The sequence below is a fragment of the Monodelphis domestica genome, chromosome 2, assembly GCF_027887165.1.
Source record: "Monodelphis domestica isolate mMonDom1 chromosome 2, mMonDom1.pri, whole genome shotgun sequence".
Classification (NCBI taxonomy): domain Eukaryota; kingdom Metazoa; phylum Chordata; class Mammalia; order Didelphimorphia; family Didelphidae; genus Monodelphis; species Monodelphis domestica.
In genome coordinates this window covers 369,060,321-369,077,164 of record NC_077228.1, presented here as the reverse complement: position 1 = coordinate 369,077,164, position 16,844 = coordinate 369,060,321, and the positions used below count along the sequence as shown (strand labels likewise).

General features: G+C 34.1%; 1 protein-coding gene across 1 annotated transcript in view; it reads left to right on the top strand.

The window, feature by feature from the left end:
* The window catches only part of PREP (prolyl endopeptidase), a 163,749-nt gene that overhangs the window by 79,738 nt on the left and 67,167 nt on the right, over positions 1 to 16,844 (top strand). The window contains exons 8-9 of the mRNA XM_001368042.5: positions 3,157 to 3,348; positions 12,806 to 13,003. Of these exons, the coding sequence (XP_001368079.1) occupies positions 3,157 to 3,348; positions 12,806 to 13,003 (390 nt within the window). The remainder of the gene's footprint in view (positions 1 to 3,156; positions 3,349 to 12,805; positions 13,004 to 16,844) is intronic.

The window sequence follows — 16,844 nt, the reverse complement described above, 5'->3', positions numbered from 1 at the left end:
TGAAGGGACTTAGTCAGGAATGTGAGAACTCTACTCCGCCCATACTTAAGCATACTTTAGGGGAAGAAAAAGTTGTAAACTCTTTACTGAACAATGAAAAAAGTACTTAACTCATACTTATAGTGAAGCAAAAGCCTTAAGCTAAATCTATTTTTAGGAAGGTGCTAAGTACCTATGAAGATCAGGCAACTTGAAAACTTGTAAGGGACAAGCCTTAACAATAGAGGTGTGAGGTTTTAGTCTACTCAGGTGTGAATTATTCAAAAGTTTAGTCTACTCAGGTGTGAATTAAGAATGGTCAGTCCTGTGAAAAAGTCTACTGTGATTGGTAGATGTGAGAGCTTTGGGGAGGTGACATAGGAGAAAATTCTCTTTAAAAGGAGGTCAGAAAAGGCCTCTGTGAATTCAGTTTGCAAAAGCTGAATTGGAGCTCCGACTAGTTGGAATAGCTGGGTCTCTCTGAACACTAGAATCTTGCTTGGGACAAATCTTGTAGTGAGTTGATAAAAGACTGACTGATCTCTCTCTTAGGGCTTGGGCCTAGGCTGGCCTAGGCTGGTCTGGGCTGGCCTAGCCCTTTTCTCATTATTTCCTCTTACTCTCTCTCTCCCTTTCATTAATTCCTTAATTTGTATTAATTAAAATCTCCCTAAAAACCCAGCTGACTTGGTTATATTTCATATTTGGGAATTTTTCCCTGGCAACCACTTTATATTTGATTTAACTCAAGATGCTGTCTTGAAACTATATTTCTGCGGTCACAATTTAAGGCAACCACTCTTTTTAATGTAACTGTTTATGACAAATACTCTTTTAAATGTAACAAGGTTTAGGCCTAGTAGTGGTAATGCTGTGTCAAAGGACTTGTATTGTTTAGTAACTTTCTGTATATACAGTAGGTCCAAACTGCTTTCCAGAATGGGTGTATATACTTACAGATTTGTCAATATGTTTGTTATTCCAGAGCTTCTCCAACACTTGTTTTCCTGTTTTGTCATCTTTGCTTATTCTTATATTTTTGAGTTTCTTAATTTGCATTTCTCTAGTAGTAATTTGGAGCATGTTTTCATTTGGCTATGGCTGCCTTCTCTTGAGAACTATCCAATCTTTACATCATTTATCATTTGGGTAATTATTCTTTTTCTTATAAATTTCTATTTAATTTTTCTTATAAATTCATAAGCTGTAAATTTGAAAAGGCATTTGGTAATGTTTACTACATTCTAGGCACTTTGCTAAGTGCTGGGGATACAAATAATAAAAGGAGAAATAGTCTTTAACTTCAAGGAGTGGGAGACAGGGTAGCCACATAGGGATTTGATGGTGAAGTTCTGTGAATTAGAAGAATAGCTGGCCTGGTCTGGTCTCCAAAATAGAGGCCCCCGATATGGGAATATATGAGCTAGGTATTACTGGTTTGTGAGGTGGTTGTTAAATTTTCATTGCTATAATTCATATTTGGGAATTAGAAAGTGCTACAAATCAGAGCTTGATTTATTGTTTTTTGATTATCTAGACTTAAGAAAGTGATAGAGAAGACGTTAATAAGGCAAATTAAACCTTAAAGGGTATCTTGTATAAATTTCCTTTTTTCTGGATAGACATTTGTTAAAGATTTGCCAGTACCTTCTGTGAAAAATTGATTACTGCTACAGACAGATGTGCAAACAAGTGCAAGCCATGGAACTTTGAAGATCTATCAATCAGAAAAATTTCAGAGAAGAATGTGGCCAGGGAGAAGACAGTTTGAATAAGCTGGCACACAAACTGATTTACTCACTTCTTTCTTGAGTCTCTGAGGAAGAAAGCTGACAGAGAGATTTACTCTTTAGTTTCTGGCTTTTGGTTTCAACTTGAAGACTTGGGTTTAGCTTTGAAGATCTTCTCAAATTATTAACAATATTCCCTTAAAGACAATTCAATTCAACTTTCTTGATATTGAATTTATAATAGATTAGGGAAACCCAAAATTCCCTCTACCCTTATTCCCCACTCCCTACCCTTTCTTCCTTTAAAATAAATCCTTTTCCAGTATTTTGAAGTGAAATTAGTCTATTGAAAGCTATCACTTACCATCTCTGAACAGCTTTTAGGATCAAATAGAAGGAAGCTGGAAGTGGATAGGGGGAGAAGAATTGAGAATTCAGTCTCTCCTTGACCTTATTTCTTAGAGTCATTGTTCCAGCTTTTATTTTTACCTTAAATACCCTAGTAATTGAGCCTCCAATACACTCCCTACCCATAAAAATTTACTGGTAGAAGAAGATGGGAGAGACAGAAGATGTTCTGAGGGTCAGACAGCCCTAGGTGCTAAGAGAAATTACAGAGTGAGAAGGAAATTTGGCATGGTGGCAAAGACCAAAGTCAGAATCTTCAAGAAGAATCCTATCTACTAGGGTGTGATTTTTATTCTTATATCCTGCGCTAATTCTTTGTATAGCTTGGATATTAGACCTTTATTAGAGCATAGTAAGACTATGCTAATTTTAGAGACATTTAGGGTTGATTTCATTGGTAATAAAGAATTCTTGGTAAGGGAACACCGTACTACCATTGGAAGTCAAGGACAATATTACTGTTCCTTAAGTGACTACTGTTGTTTCTCAAGTGACTTGCTTTTGGACACTCAGCCATTGTATGCCAGAGGAGGACCTAAATTCAACCATGTCTTCCTATTTCTGAAACCTTAGAAGGATTATAATGAATGTATTTTAAGTCCTTAGTTCTGACCATAAATATGATGCTTTTGAAGGTAGATCATGAGCTCATTGTGACCTGACCCCATTTCCAGTTTCTCTAAAGGACTATACCTTGTGCATCCTAGAATAACAATTCTCTTAACTTTTCTTTAAACTCCTTCAAAGATTATACATAGTGTCTTCCCAGCTGCCTATTTCTTCCAAATGTTATCTTCATGTTGTATATTTTACTGTAATATTCCTTTGTTCCCCCATCTCCTCCCAACATTGTCATTTTTCAATTAAAAAATATCTTTTGTTTTTGTCGCTTTCATTTTCAAATAAATCCTTCCCATATCTCTTTCCCAGTAAGTCATCCCTTTGAACAAAAAATAAGATGGAAAGGTATAGGGTTATAAGAGAAAGGTATAGGGTTATGTTCAGCAAAACTAACCCATTGATCTTTTTTTCTTACTAGGAATTTTGAATTGGGTGAAATTGATAGACAATTTTGATGGAGAATATGATTATGTGACAAATGAAGGGACAGTTTTCACCTTTAAGACAAATCTTCATTCTCCTAACTATCGGCTAATCAATATTGACTTCAAGGATCCAGATGAATCCAAGTGGAAAGTACTTGTTCCTGAACATGAAAAGGATGTTCTTGGTAAGGACACTCACTTCTCAAACAGTGTCTTTTCATTGTTGTTGAAATCATAACATTTTATTACCTTGCCATTCACTGACCTGTCCAGAATGTTATATGGATGAATGCTATTTTCAGGTTATAAACAGGATGGTGGGGGTGGGGGGATAGGGAAGGGGAGGAATAGGGTTAGAGGAAGGGGAAAGAGAGAAAAGACGAAATCATAAAATTAACTGCATGTGATTTTAGGCAGAGGAAAGTTTGTCAAAACACTTTCATCTCTGAAGGTATAAAGAATGAATAAAGGAAAATAATAGAACTCAATACAATTATAATCTTTCATCCCTCAGTTTTTATCAGTGTTATCAAGAGGTCAGCCTACATCTTTGCCTTGTTGCCTTTGAAAACATGAAATTAAGGCTGTTAATATATTGTTGGAAAAGTAATAAATCAAGTGTGTTTTATTTCAGTTGGTAAATAAATTACATAATAATGTAATGCTCCACAAAAGCTGTGAATATATGAAATTTTTTGTTAGATATTCATTGACAAATTGTAATTATGAACATATTTTTGAAACATTTTAAGTTCAGGGACCTAAAACTGTCAAATTCCGAAATCTTAGATTAAAACTTGAAGCTATTTTTCATTGTATATTTTGTTAATGAAATTGGATACAGGATTTTATATTATGATTAATGAGAAAGAGGTTATGAAGTCATCCTAAATTTTAGATGAGGCAATTGAAAATACTTTTTATATTGGAATTTATTTAATTTTTTGATATAATAATTGTTCTATATCAGGAATTTTTAAAGTGCAATTAACTTCCATTTTCTATTTCTTCATCATTGTTCTGAAAATCATGAGTATTTTTTACAAAAATTTCAAAATGCAGAATTGCCAATTTTTAGATTTTTAACACAAAAAGAATTTAGATCTTTATACTACTAAACTACAAATAATAATGGATGCCTTTTTTCCAAAGTCTCACATTGTCAGTTTTTTTGCCTCTTTAAACAGATAAAATTTTCACTTAGCAAATGTTTAAGTAAACAGACACAGGTAACTTTGATCACACCTGAATAATTGAAGGTAAATACCTACACGTTATCTAAGCTTTCATTAAGGCCAAGAACCTTTCAATTGTATCCAAGATCCTTCCTTGCACATTTCCAAGTTTTTATTTGATTAATACTAAACAACATAGATTTTGTAGAGAAGAGACACATTTTTTTCTTTCATGTTTTGCAAGATTCATTGATTTGGTGGTTTCCCTTAGTTTCTTTTTTTTTTAATAGATGAAGATTTTTGGCTATAAACCCTATTTGAGTGCATAAGAAAAACTTGTATTTTCATTAGAGAACCAATAAAGGAACAAAATAATTACCCTAACAACTTATTTTCTGATGCAAACATATTTTAAAAGATTTATATTCCCAAATTCTAAGCCCTCCTTTCCTTTACAATTCTTTATCCTCAAAACTATAGTGAGTTTATATCTGGAATCTTGAAGATACTCTTGATCACTGTGACAGAAGAAAGGTAGAAGAAATAGGAAAATCTGTTTAAAGTTCTTCAGTTTTTAAAATTTTTTAGATTTCCTTGTTAAATTAAGGAATACTAGAACTCAGGAGAAAAGACAAATATTAGACAATTATAGTAAAATGTAAGCTAATGAGGATACCTCATATAAGCTAAAAGTATGAATGGGTTCAAAAACTAATATTTTTATTCCATAATTAGTTATTCAGGCAAAGTAACATGCTTGAGGGTATATTTCCATTCTTTGAGTTTGATATGAGTTAAGATAGCCATGCCTTCATATAAAGTGTCTTTGGGTGGCCTTGACAAAGACAGAAGGATATGGTCATTCCTCTTCTCTCATCCTGTTAATTATAATATCATTCAGGAAATACTCTTGGAATAGATTGATATTTTCTTATAGATTCCTATAAAACTGATAGTGATAATGAGATAGCTTAGTTAATGTAAGAATAATAGTTTGAATTAGATCAAGGTTAAATTCTAAATATTCTGGAGCTCTATTTGACTCCCAAACTGGTTTGCACTCACTAACTGTCTTGTAAATACATGCCATATTAATAAGAATAAAAACATTCATATAATGTTGTATTAAGGTTTACAAAGAACTTTTCATACATCATCTCATTTGACCATCACAGTAACCCTCTGAAGGAGGTGTTGCTAGTTTCCCCATTTTTACTGATGAGGAATCTGAAGCAGAAAATGTTAATTGACCTCCTGATGGTCACACAACTGGTGCATGTCTGAAACTGTGTTTGAACTCAGCCTCAGAGTTGGACTCTAGCTCTAGGGCTCTAGCTAAAGCACCATCTACTGCCAAAATTCACAAATGAGACTAGCTCAAAGTATGAGGTCAGAGGAATGGAAGACTGTCATCAGGAACAATTTAAAGAGTCAAGTTACCAGAAGAGGGTCAGAATGGGTTAAAATTGAAAATAGTTTTAAATGGAATGGAATTTTCTGGCCATTTCAACTCTTAGATTTCTACCTATTATAGAAATAAAAATAATTTCTCTTGAAGAGATGGAGACAGTTGTTTTTAGTGTTAGCAGCTATTCTCAAGACAGTTTCTCATATAACCTTATTGTATTCCTGCATAATTTCATTTCAGATCTTTGTAGACTGTAATGTATGCTTATTTGAATTATGTGACCTTTAAAAAAGGAGAGGACTGATTTGAAAAAAAAATCATTATTCAAATACACACAAAACCTTTTCTCAATTCTTTCATCTATTCATAGACCACTTTTGCCCCTGAATAAATAATATCTTTTTCTATTGTTTCATGAAGTTATGAGGAAAGGACACCATTTAAAAAATACTACACATTGCACATAAATTACATTGTTCATTGGATCATTTCACAGGCGTTCAAATTTTTACTATTAGTGATTGGGGCTGAGTTTAATATACTTAAGACTTTTTAGTATCTGATGGTAGGGCTATGGAAGTTTGTTGATGCAGGATATGAAATATAAGAAATATCAGAATTGATATCACATAATGTGGTTTATAGACTAGAAATTTAGTATGTAAAGTGGATTATCAAAGGTGAAAAGTGAGCATATGAAAGGGCAAAAAAAAAGGTTAGAAAACTTAGTTCAAGAGTAAAAAACAATAGATTACAGTGGTTTGTAAAATAATTAAAAATCTCATACCACTAATTCATAAATAATATCTCTAAGAAGCAGAAGTTTGGAAGAACTTCTAGATTACAGACATTGAATAACATCACAAAAAAAAGTGGAACTGGCAATATCCTAACAGAAGAAACAACAGATTGCCTACATGGGAGTCCTTTCCAGATCATCTGTTTTAATAGTCAGGCCATATTTAGTCATGGTAAAGCAAAGATCAAAGTAAATGACGAATTAAAAGAAAAGACAGAGTTGAGGAAGAAATGAGTGAACAATTGTGGTATCTAAATTGACCTATTTAAATAATTTATTGATGCCAAAAAATGAAGATAGATAAAAGAAACAGATAACTCTTTTCCAAAGCAAATTACTGGCCTAATAGACAAAAATAGTTTAGAAACTACCCAAGCCAGATTTCCTTGCCAGAAAAAGAGAACTAATTAGGGCAACGCTGTTTTAGAATATGAACTCTAGTAAAGTTTTCTGAGGAAGATGGTACAGTATTTTGATAATCACCTTGTAATAGTGAAGAAACACAAGTTTGCTGAAACTTAGATTCTCCCAAGCATTTAAGAATAAAACTGGGATTTCTAGAACTTTTCTCTATAGGTAACATTTTCTACCAGCACCATCTTGAATATATTTATATGGTAACAAAGAAAGCAAAGATGGAAACAAAACACAAGAGTCTCTGGTCTAAATCAAATTCATACAAAGGAGTCTTGAATTCTTTTGACAATTTTGAGAACTTTTGATAGGTAACATGTCAAGAAATCTTCAGAAGAAGAAAGCTACTAAATGCTTAGGCAAAATCATGGACCCTCTTGTTACCATTAGCCAACTGAGAGAATATCAATCATTTTTAATCCATATACTTACTTTTTTTTTTTCCTCTAAAAAACTTTTTGCAGTATGGTATGTGCAACAATGCAATCTTGGAATTCCCAGAAGTCCCTGAGACCCATCCAGTCAAATCTTTTTTCATACTAACACTGAGATGTTATTTACCTATTAAAACATTCTTTCCTTTTCAAATTAACGTGTTTATATAAGGCCAGATTTCCTTTCTGTACATTCACCAAATTAACATCACATCAGATTATATGTGAAAGAAGATTTGTGAAGCCAGATCTTCTCTATTAAAGCAAACTGTAAAGAGTTTTACAATATAAAAAAGAATATCACTTTTCTCACTAAGTTTTCATGCTTTGGAAGATATGTTTTTATTAAATTATTTATATTTACATATGTGTTTTATTGTTTTTAAGTGAATTAATTTTTAAGTATGTTTTAATTTCTAATACAATAAACACCAATAGATATAACCCACATAAACCAAAGTTCTTGAGATCACAAATAATTTCCAAGTATATAAAGAAATCTTGAGACCAAAAAGTGTGCATAGTGAGGTTGTCAGAGAGTTGTTTTAGGAGCCAGAAGACCTGAATTCCAGTATAACATGCCCCTTCCTCCCTACATACTGTCTGTCCCCTGGGCAAGTCCGTTCCTCTCTCAGTGACCCAGGAAACCCTCCTAGACAGTAAGTTGCAGAAAAGTTGCCACCCTTCATTGGCAGAGGGAATTTCCCTTTCTAGGAATTCTCCATATCAGGGAAATCATTATTCTGATTCCTACCCATCCCTATTCATTTACAGATCAGTCATTTAATGTGCCAAAAAGTTCCCAATTCCTGTTCCCTACCTCAGTCAATTCTGTATTGAATTCTAGGGAATAGATACTAAACAGAAATATCCCAACATCTACTACTTGAAGACAACTAAGTATTACATTGCCCTCTAAGCCTTTTTTTCTCCATGCAGATTAAATATCCCAAATATCCCTAGTTCCTTTAGTCAATCCCCATAAGACATGATAATATCCCAGATATCCTCCCTTGGGATGCCCTCTTATTTATTAATATTCTTTTTTAACCATGGAATCCAGAATTGAACTCAGTAACCCAGATGTCATTTGACCAGAGCAGAGTATAGAAAGTCTATCACCTTAATCTTAGGAAGCCAGGCTTCCTTTAATATCTCTCAAGAGTTTGATGGAATTTTTGGTTAATATCCCCAACAGTTGACTCACTGAATTTGGTGTTCAGTTAAATCCACAGACAGATTGCTGCTAATCATGCTTACCTTAACTTTTACTTGTAGACTTCTTAAGCCCAAGTTTAAGACATTAGATTTATCTCTATTTGAGGTCATGAGACTTTATTAGATTCAGCTCAATTTTCTAGCCCATTTTGGGGGTAAGCTGTTGAGTCAATGTGTAATTGACTTAGTATAGATTAAATGGAATGATGTCACAAAGTTAAAAATTATAAATATTCATCTAAAATGGTGTCCTAAGAGGCAAAGAAAATAGAACCTGATTGTCAGTGATTAATAAAACCATTATTGCGTTCAGAGTCATTTCAATAGTTAAACTATATATATTCCATAGCCCCTTATTGCTATGAATATGAATGACATTCAGATCTGACTTTTAGTTTAGAAACCATGTTTTAATCAGTGTATAGAAAGAATTCTTTTTAAAATGCCTCTGGTAGATTTAAATGAGTTTTAAATTATATAAGCTTTTATATTGGATGTTTGGGATTTTTTATTTATTTCTGTAGAGCATCAATTCTTAAACATGCAGAAGCCATGATAGCTGTGGGAAAAGGGCAAGACTCTTAACTTTTTGTCTTTACCTCTTCCTCATTTATAAAATGGAGATAAAATCAGATTACACTGATATGAGGATCAAGTGAAATTATTTGTGTAAAGTGCTTTGTTGTTTAAGTGACCCATAAATGTAAACTATGGATGAAATGCAACTTAAAAATATTCCAGTCTGTTTTGGTGAATTGGAGGTATTCATAAGAGTCTTTTGAGCTGGTGATGCTAAATTTTACAGGCCTGCTCATTTTACCTGGTACAAGGGACAACTTGAGGCTTAAGGAGGCACAAGGAAAGGAAGACTAGCCAGAGTGGTCTTCATGTCACAGTAGAATACTGAAGTGGAATTTCATGATGATCTTGTAGATGGTTCTTTGGTCAAGTGGGGTCAAGAGCTAACACTGATATGCTTTATCTTAGCCACGTACCAACCCCCAATATTATGACCATCCTATATGTTAGTGTATTTTATTGTACCCTTTGGAGCAACCACAAAACAAGGATAAGACTAGGGATTTGTGGGGAGGGTTAATATCTTGGTCATCTGAATTAATTTCCTCCTTTAATTTCACAGGTAGAGAGGTGCTGATTTTGGAGGTTGTATGGGATTTGCAAGTTTTTTGCATGGTAATTTCTGGGTATAGATTGTTTTAGGATAGGGAAGGGGTCCCAATGAGAGTAAGAGGGCATGAATAGAGTAGTCAGCTGAACCTTTTTTAACCTTCTAAGGTAATAATGAGTTTTTCAGAGATGGTATATTTTTTGTGAACCCACTTGATGAAAAAGAATCATTGTACTGTGTGACCCTGGGCAAGTCATTTTTCTCCCTTGAAACCCATACATAGTATTGATTCCTAGACAGAAGGTAAGGATTTAAAAAAAAAAAGAATTGTAATATCATAGAACTGGTAGCAACCTCATAGGCCATCTTCTCCAACTTTCTCATTTTATAGATTAAGAAAATTCAGATCCATCAATGTTAAATGGCTTTTTCCTAGGGCATACAAGTAGTGTCAGAGTTGGGCCTTGAGCCCAGGTCCTCTGACTAGAGAATAAATGTTCTTTCATTATTCAGTCTTGTCCTTGTCTTTAGTTTTTAAAGGATGAGACTTGTAGTACTTATGAATTTAAACCAAAGTATAGTTGACTTTGCTAAATATTTTATCTGGGAAATAAATTTTAAAGTTTTCTTAAAGGTTGAATATGAAATCACAAAAGACCTATATAAAAAGAATTCTTATTAATGATACTGTTCAAAGTAGTTTATTTTCTTATCCTTATGACTCATACTGTATTCTTACACTACTTGCCTTTGATTTCATTGGGCTTTTATGATTTTTTGAGTCCTAATGAAATAACTCTAATGATGATTCTTTCACAAATATTTTATCTGGAGAAATATCAATATTCATTACATATTATATATTTTTTTATTCCTGCTATGAATTCAGAAACCAAAACTGAAATAATCATGAAGAAAGAATTCCTTTAATGCAACTTTTATTGAACTTTACTTGGTTTTCACTAACTTAAAAAAATGTTTTTTAAATTAAAACTGCTGAAAAAGTATCTTTGGATGATTCAAGTTTTAAAAGTGTTTAGATAATGAGAACAGATTGCCCAACTAAGAATTACTTTGGGGCATGAGAAATTCTCCAAGTTCCTAACTCCTAAAAATAGACTATATTTATAAATAACTCAAAAGAGATTTATCTTTGGATATATCATGGTCATCAAAAGGTTTGCTAGGCAGTCTCTACACTAGTATGATATTTATGTTAATTATGATGAAATAATATTTTTGCATATATAAATTTACCCCCCCAAAACAACTAAACAAACCAAAAAAAGTGATTTTGTTGCTGCTTCAGTTTATCTCATTAGTTCTGATTTACCCTTTTTAAAAATATTATAACATTATCTTACTTCAATCTTCCTCAAAGATATCTTCAGATGGAAGGCCTGCTTTTTAATGTGTAATATTCAAAGTTGAGTGTTTTTATCTTTTTCCTTGCCTCCAAACTAGCTTCTTCTTACCTTCTTGGCTTTGTCAGCAATACCATCATTAGCTAGATGAGACCAATCTCAACTTTGTCTTTTAAAATTACTTTTGTCAACAAATTCTGTGAGTCCCCTGACTTAAAATTATTCTTTACTATATCTTTCCTTCTCTATTCCTATCACCCTGTACTAGTTCCCCAGTCCCTTTGGATCTGAATGACTAACAGTCTCTTCCCTATTCATTTCCCATCTTTAGCTCTCTACCCTGTCCTGCACATGTTTGCAAAATTTAACTTATTAAAATTTGTCTTTTAATCCCAAGTTAATTCTTTTGGGGGGGTAATAGAGGGTACTGGACCTGATATTTCATTAGTATCGGGAATTCCATATGAGAAGAACTCCCTCTGTAAATGCAAATCTTACTATCTTAGAGCATTGGTCAGGACCTTAAGAGATTAAGAGACTTACCCTGGAAAACTCAAGCACTTCTCAATCAGAGGCAGGACTAGGTCTTTTTAACTCTTCACTCTTTATTAAGTGAGCCATTCTGCCTATTTTATGCATATATATTGAATGAATGGATTTTTTTGTCTTATAATAAACTCATAATAGTAGGTACTCCTTTCCTCTCTACCACATCAAATTAAAACTCCTTGTCCTTGTACTAAAAGTTAGGATCCTAATTCTTCAACAAAGTTTACTAGACTTGGAAACCTAAGTTCGTGTTTTCATTCTGCTACTTATTTCTTTGAGCCTCAGTTTTCTCATCTACAAACTGAGAGTAATATCTATCCTACCTACAAATCCCTCAGAGCCTTAATTTCCTCATCTGGAAAATAGGGGTAGTTCCTTTCTATTCCATAAATGGCATTGAGTATCAAATGAGATAGGATGCCAGAGGTATTTAGAACTACAAATCACTACTAACCACTGCCATATATACTTATAAGGTGATAGAATTTTGCTATTTTCTCTTACTATTCCCTGATATGAACCTTGACTTTAGTCAGGCCAGACTACTAATTGTCTTCCTCTTCCCACCCTTACACCATTTGGATTTATTTCTCTGGGCCTTTTTTCTTGCTATTCCATATCCCCAACCCACTACTTGAGATGTCCTTTTCCTTTCTTTCAAGAACTTTCTCACTTTTCAAGTCCCCAAAGCAAGTTGTTTCTCTTCATGAAGCTTTTCTCTACAATAAGTTCTAGGATTTTTTACTTTTCTATTCCTGTTACTTTTACCGTAAATCTCTGCACTTGGTTATGTACTCTGCTTTCTAGTTGTTTTATGTATGCTAGTCTTGTCTGTAGCTAGAATATTAACATCTGGAGGCCAGAGAGCCCCGTCTTAAATTTCAGTTTTCCCTCTTAACATTCTGGTACCTATGATATTTTGCCATGCAGAAATCACCCATTGGTTCAAAATATTTGAAAGGCACTTGTCCAAATTTAAATACACTTGTCTTTCAGTTTCCTTTTGGTTTGTTCCATAACATTGATTTTTAAAGAAATAAGCTGAGAACTAGTGGAAAAAGTATGAAACTACATACTACATAATTATTGCTTGTATTATTTTTGGCCTTTTCTAGTTTAACACTGATTTCTTTCTCCTTTTCATCTTTTCAGAATGGGTAGCTTGTGTTAGGTCTAACTTTTTGGTGTTGTCCTACCTCCATGATGTAAAAAACATCCTTCAGCTGCATGATCTTGCCACTGGTTCCCTCCTCAAGACATTTCCACTAGAGGTCGGCAGCATTGTCGGATACAGTGGCCAAAAGAAAGACACTGAAATCTTCTATCAGTTTACTTCTTTCTTATCTCCAGGTGAGTTTTCCCCCCATTACATTTGCTGAATTACTGTTTAGATTTCTCTTAAAAGGGGAAATTTAAAGATGGTGGGTTCTAGCTAAAAACAAGTTATTGAATTGAATACAATAGAAATGGAAACTCAGAATGAAGGAATATATACGACAATAATGACTATGCTCTTGTTGATGTTTCATTTTAAGCTTCCTCGTCTTTGGAGATAGAAAACTATTTATAACCCATACAGGGATTTTTAATGCACCGACATTATGAGATTTTGCCTACAGATAATAATTTTTGTGCTTGTGTGTGTCTGTATTTAGTCAAAAGGGCACTAGATATGTAGTCAAAAGATCTGAGTTCAAATTCTGACTGCTACTTATTTCCTTTGTGATGGCAGACAAATCACCTAATCTCCCTAAGCACCAGTTTTCATATTTGTAAAAGAAGACTAGACCATATGACTCTAAGATCTGTGCCAGCTCTGTATCTTTGATTTTATGGTCCTGTGTGTATGTATGCCTGCCTCTAGGATTTCATCAATGTTGAAAACTCTCCATGTGGAAGTTTCTTCTGTTGATGATATCATTTGGTTTGAACTGGAGCAAGTTGATCCAGCCAAATAGTTTTTCCCTGGAGCTCTTTGAAATATTCCTCAGTAAATCAATATAAACGAGACTTTTCTGATGATATGAATGGGGAAAATTGTCCTGCAATGGAGGGTAGATATATGAGAGAGAAGGGGTGAGGAAAATACAGTGACCTCCCTGAGAGAGCCACTTAGCCACACCTGAGATAGCAGGAAAACCACTGGCTTTAGAGTCATAAGATAGGTTCAAATTCCACTTCTGATGGTCATATCTCTGCAGCTTTAGGCAAGCAAGCAACTTACTTTCCTGGATGTCATTTCATCATCTGTAAAACAAGGGGCTTCTGAGACCTCTTCAGAGCAGTCTATGTTGCCACAATCCTGCAAACTTGTTATAACTTTTGGTTTTGGAGATTTGACAGGGTTGCTGAAAGGTTAAATTATTTTCCCCCAGTCACACTGCTTGATCAAACAGCAGTGACCCTTGGATTGACTCCAAGATCTGTAAACCATACAGATTGGGAAATACTATTAGTTAATTTTTTCCCCTCTTGTCAATTAATTTTTTAAAAAATTAAACCACAACCTGGAATGAGATTAACTGTTTCTAAGAATAAGCATATACTTAACCGATTCTTTTCATAAGGCCTTTTATCCCTGTTAAATTTAATACAGTGTTCAGGATGGATAATTTTACATGCTTTGAAATAGTACCCATCTCTCATGGTTCTGGGCAGCATGAGGATCACTGATAACCTGGTTATAAAATCCATGGTACTGGTTGAATTGTCTCTTCTCACAATGAAGTAAACCCATCTTCTTCTACTGATTGTCCATATTCTTCAGTACATTCAGACTTCCAGTAGTCTTGAGGGATGTCTGAGTAGACCCTTTGCAGTTCACTAAGCAAATGCTCTGCTCTAAGGTTAGTCTGTGTTTCTTCCTGTTCATTGTCTGAGAACTTCTTCCTTTATTATTTTTCATGTTATCAGATTACACCGTAGGGAGACCAAGTCTTCCTAGCATATCAGTTTTATTACAATAGTTTGATTTCTGGAAAATGAAGTAAAATCATGGGAAAGGTAGGTTGGTGTAGGCCTGGCCTTTAGTGCTCCATGAAATTTAATCAGATGACTGATGGCTACTTTGTTTTCTTTTCTTTTTTTTTCCATTTGAATAAGGTTATTTAGTCAATTTAGAACATTATTCCTTGGTTCCAAGAATCACATTATTTCCCTCCCTTCCCTCCACCCACTCTTCCCACAGCCAACACACAATTTCATTGGATATTACTTGTGTCCTTGATCAGAACCTATTTCCATGTTGTTGGTGTTTGCATTAGGATGTTCATTTAGAGTCTACATCCCTAACCATATCCCTTCAACCCATGTATTCAAGCAATTGTTTTTCTTCGGTGTTTTTACTCCCACAGTGTTTCCTCTGAATGTGGATAGTGGTTTTTCTCGTAGGTTCCTCTGAGTTGTTCAGGGTCATTGCATTGCCACTAATTGAGAAGTCAATTACATTTGATTGTACCACAGTGTATCAGTCTCTGTGTAAAATGTTTTCCTGATTCTGATCCTCTCACACTGCATCAATTCCTGGAGGTTGTTCCAGTCCCCATGGAATTCCTTCAGTTCATCATTCCTTTGAGCACAATAGTATTCTATCACCAACATATACCACAATTTGTTCAGCCATTCCCCAATTGAAGGGCATCCCCTCATTTTCCAATTTTTTGCCACCACAAAGAGCCCAGCTATGAATATTTTTGTACATGTCTTTTCCCTTATTTATCTCTTTGGGGTACAACCCCAACAGTGCTATGGCTGGATCAAAGGGCAGATAGTCTTTACCTTCCTTTGGGCATAGTTCCAAATTGCCCTCCAGAATGGTTGGATCAATTCACAACTCCACCAGCAATGAATTAATGTCCCAACTTTGCCACATCCCCTCCAGCATTCATTACTTTCCATAGCTGTCATGTTAGCCAATCTGCTAGTTGTGAGGTGATTCCTCAGAGTTGTTTTGATTTGTATTTCTCTGATTATCAGAGATTTAGAACACTTTTTCATGTGCTTATTAATAGTTTTGATTTCTTTAACTGACAATTGCATATTCATGTCCCTTGCCCATTTTTCAATTGGAGAATTGCTTGATTTTTTTGTACAAATGGTTTAGTTCTTTATAAATTTGAGTAATTAGACCTTTGTCAGAGGTTTTTGTAATGGAGATTGTTTCCTAATTTGTTGCTTCCCTTCTAATTTTGGATGCATTAGTTTTGTTTGTACAAAAACTTTTTAATTTGATGTAATTAAAATTATTGATTTTACGTTTTGTGGTTTTTTCTAGCTCTTGTTTGGTTTTAAAGTCTTTCCTTTCCCAAAAATCTGACAAGTATACTATTCTGTGTTTGCCTAATTTGCTTAAAGTTTCCTTCTTTATATTCAGGTCATTCACCCATTCTGAGTTTATCTTGGTGTAGGGTATGAGATGTTGATCCAAATCTAATCTCTCCCATACTATCTTCTAATTTTCCCAGCAGTTTTTATCAGAAAGTGGCTTTTGGTCCCCAAAACTGGGATCTTTGGGTTTATCATAGACTGTCTTGCTGAGGTCATTTACTCCAAGTCTATTCCACTGATTCTCTTTTCTGTCTCTTAGCCAGTACCAAATTGTTTTGATAACCACTGCTTTATAGTATAGTTTGATATCTGGGACTGCAAGTACTTCTTCCTTTGCATTTTTTTTTTCATAATTTCCCTGGATATCCTTGATCTTTTGTTCTTCCAAATGAACTTTGTTATATTTTTTTCTAATTCAGTAAAAAAGTTTTTTGGTAGTTCAGTGGGTATGGCAATAAATAAATAGATTAATTTGGGTAGGATTGTCATTTTGGTTATGTTAGCTCATCCCACCCATGAGCAATCAATGTTTTTCCAATTGTTTAGATCTAGTTTTAATTGTGTGGAGAGTGTTTTGTAGTTGTGTTCATATAGTTCCTGTGTTTGTCTCGACAGATAGATTCCTAAGTATTTTATTTTGTCTAGGGTGATTTTAAATGGAATTTCTCTTTCTAATTCTTGCTGCTGAAATGGGTTGGAGATATATAGAAATGCTGATGTCTTATGCGGGTTTATTTTGTATCCTGCAAATTTGCTAAAATTTTTGATTGTTTCAACTAGTTTTTTGGTTGATTCTTTAGGATTCTTTAAGTAAACCATCATATCATCTGCAAAGAGTGATAGCTTGGTCTCCTCATTGCCCATT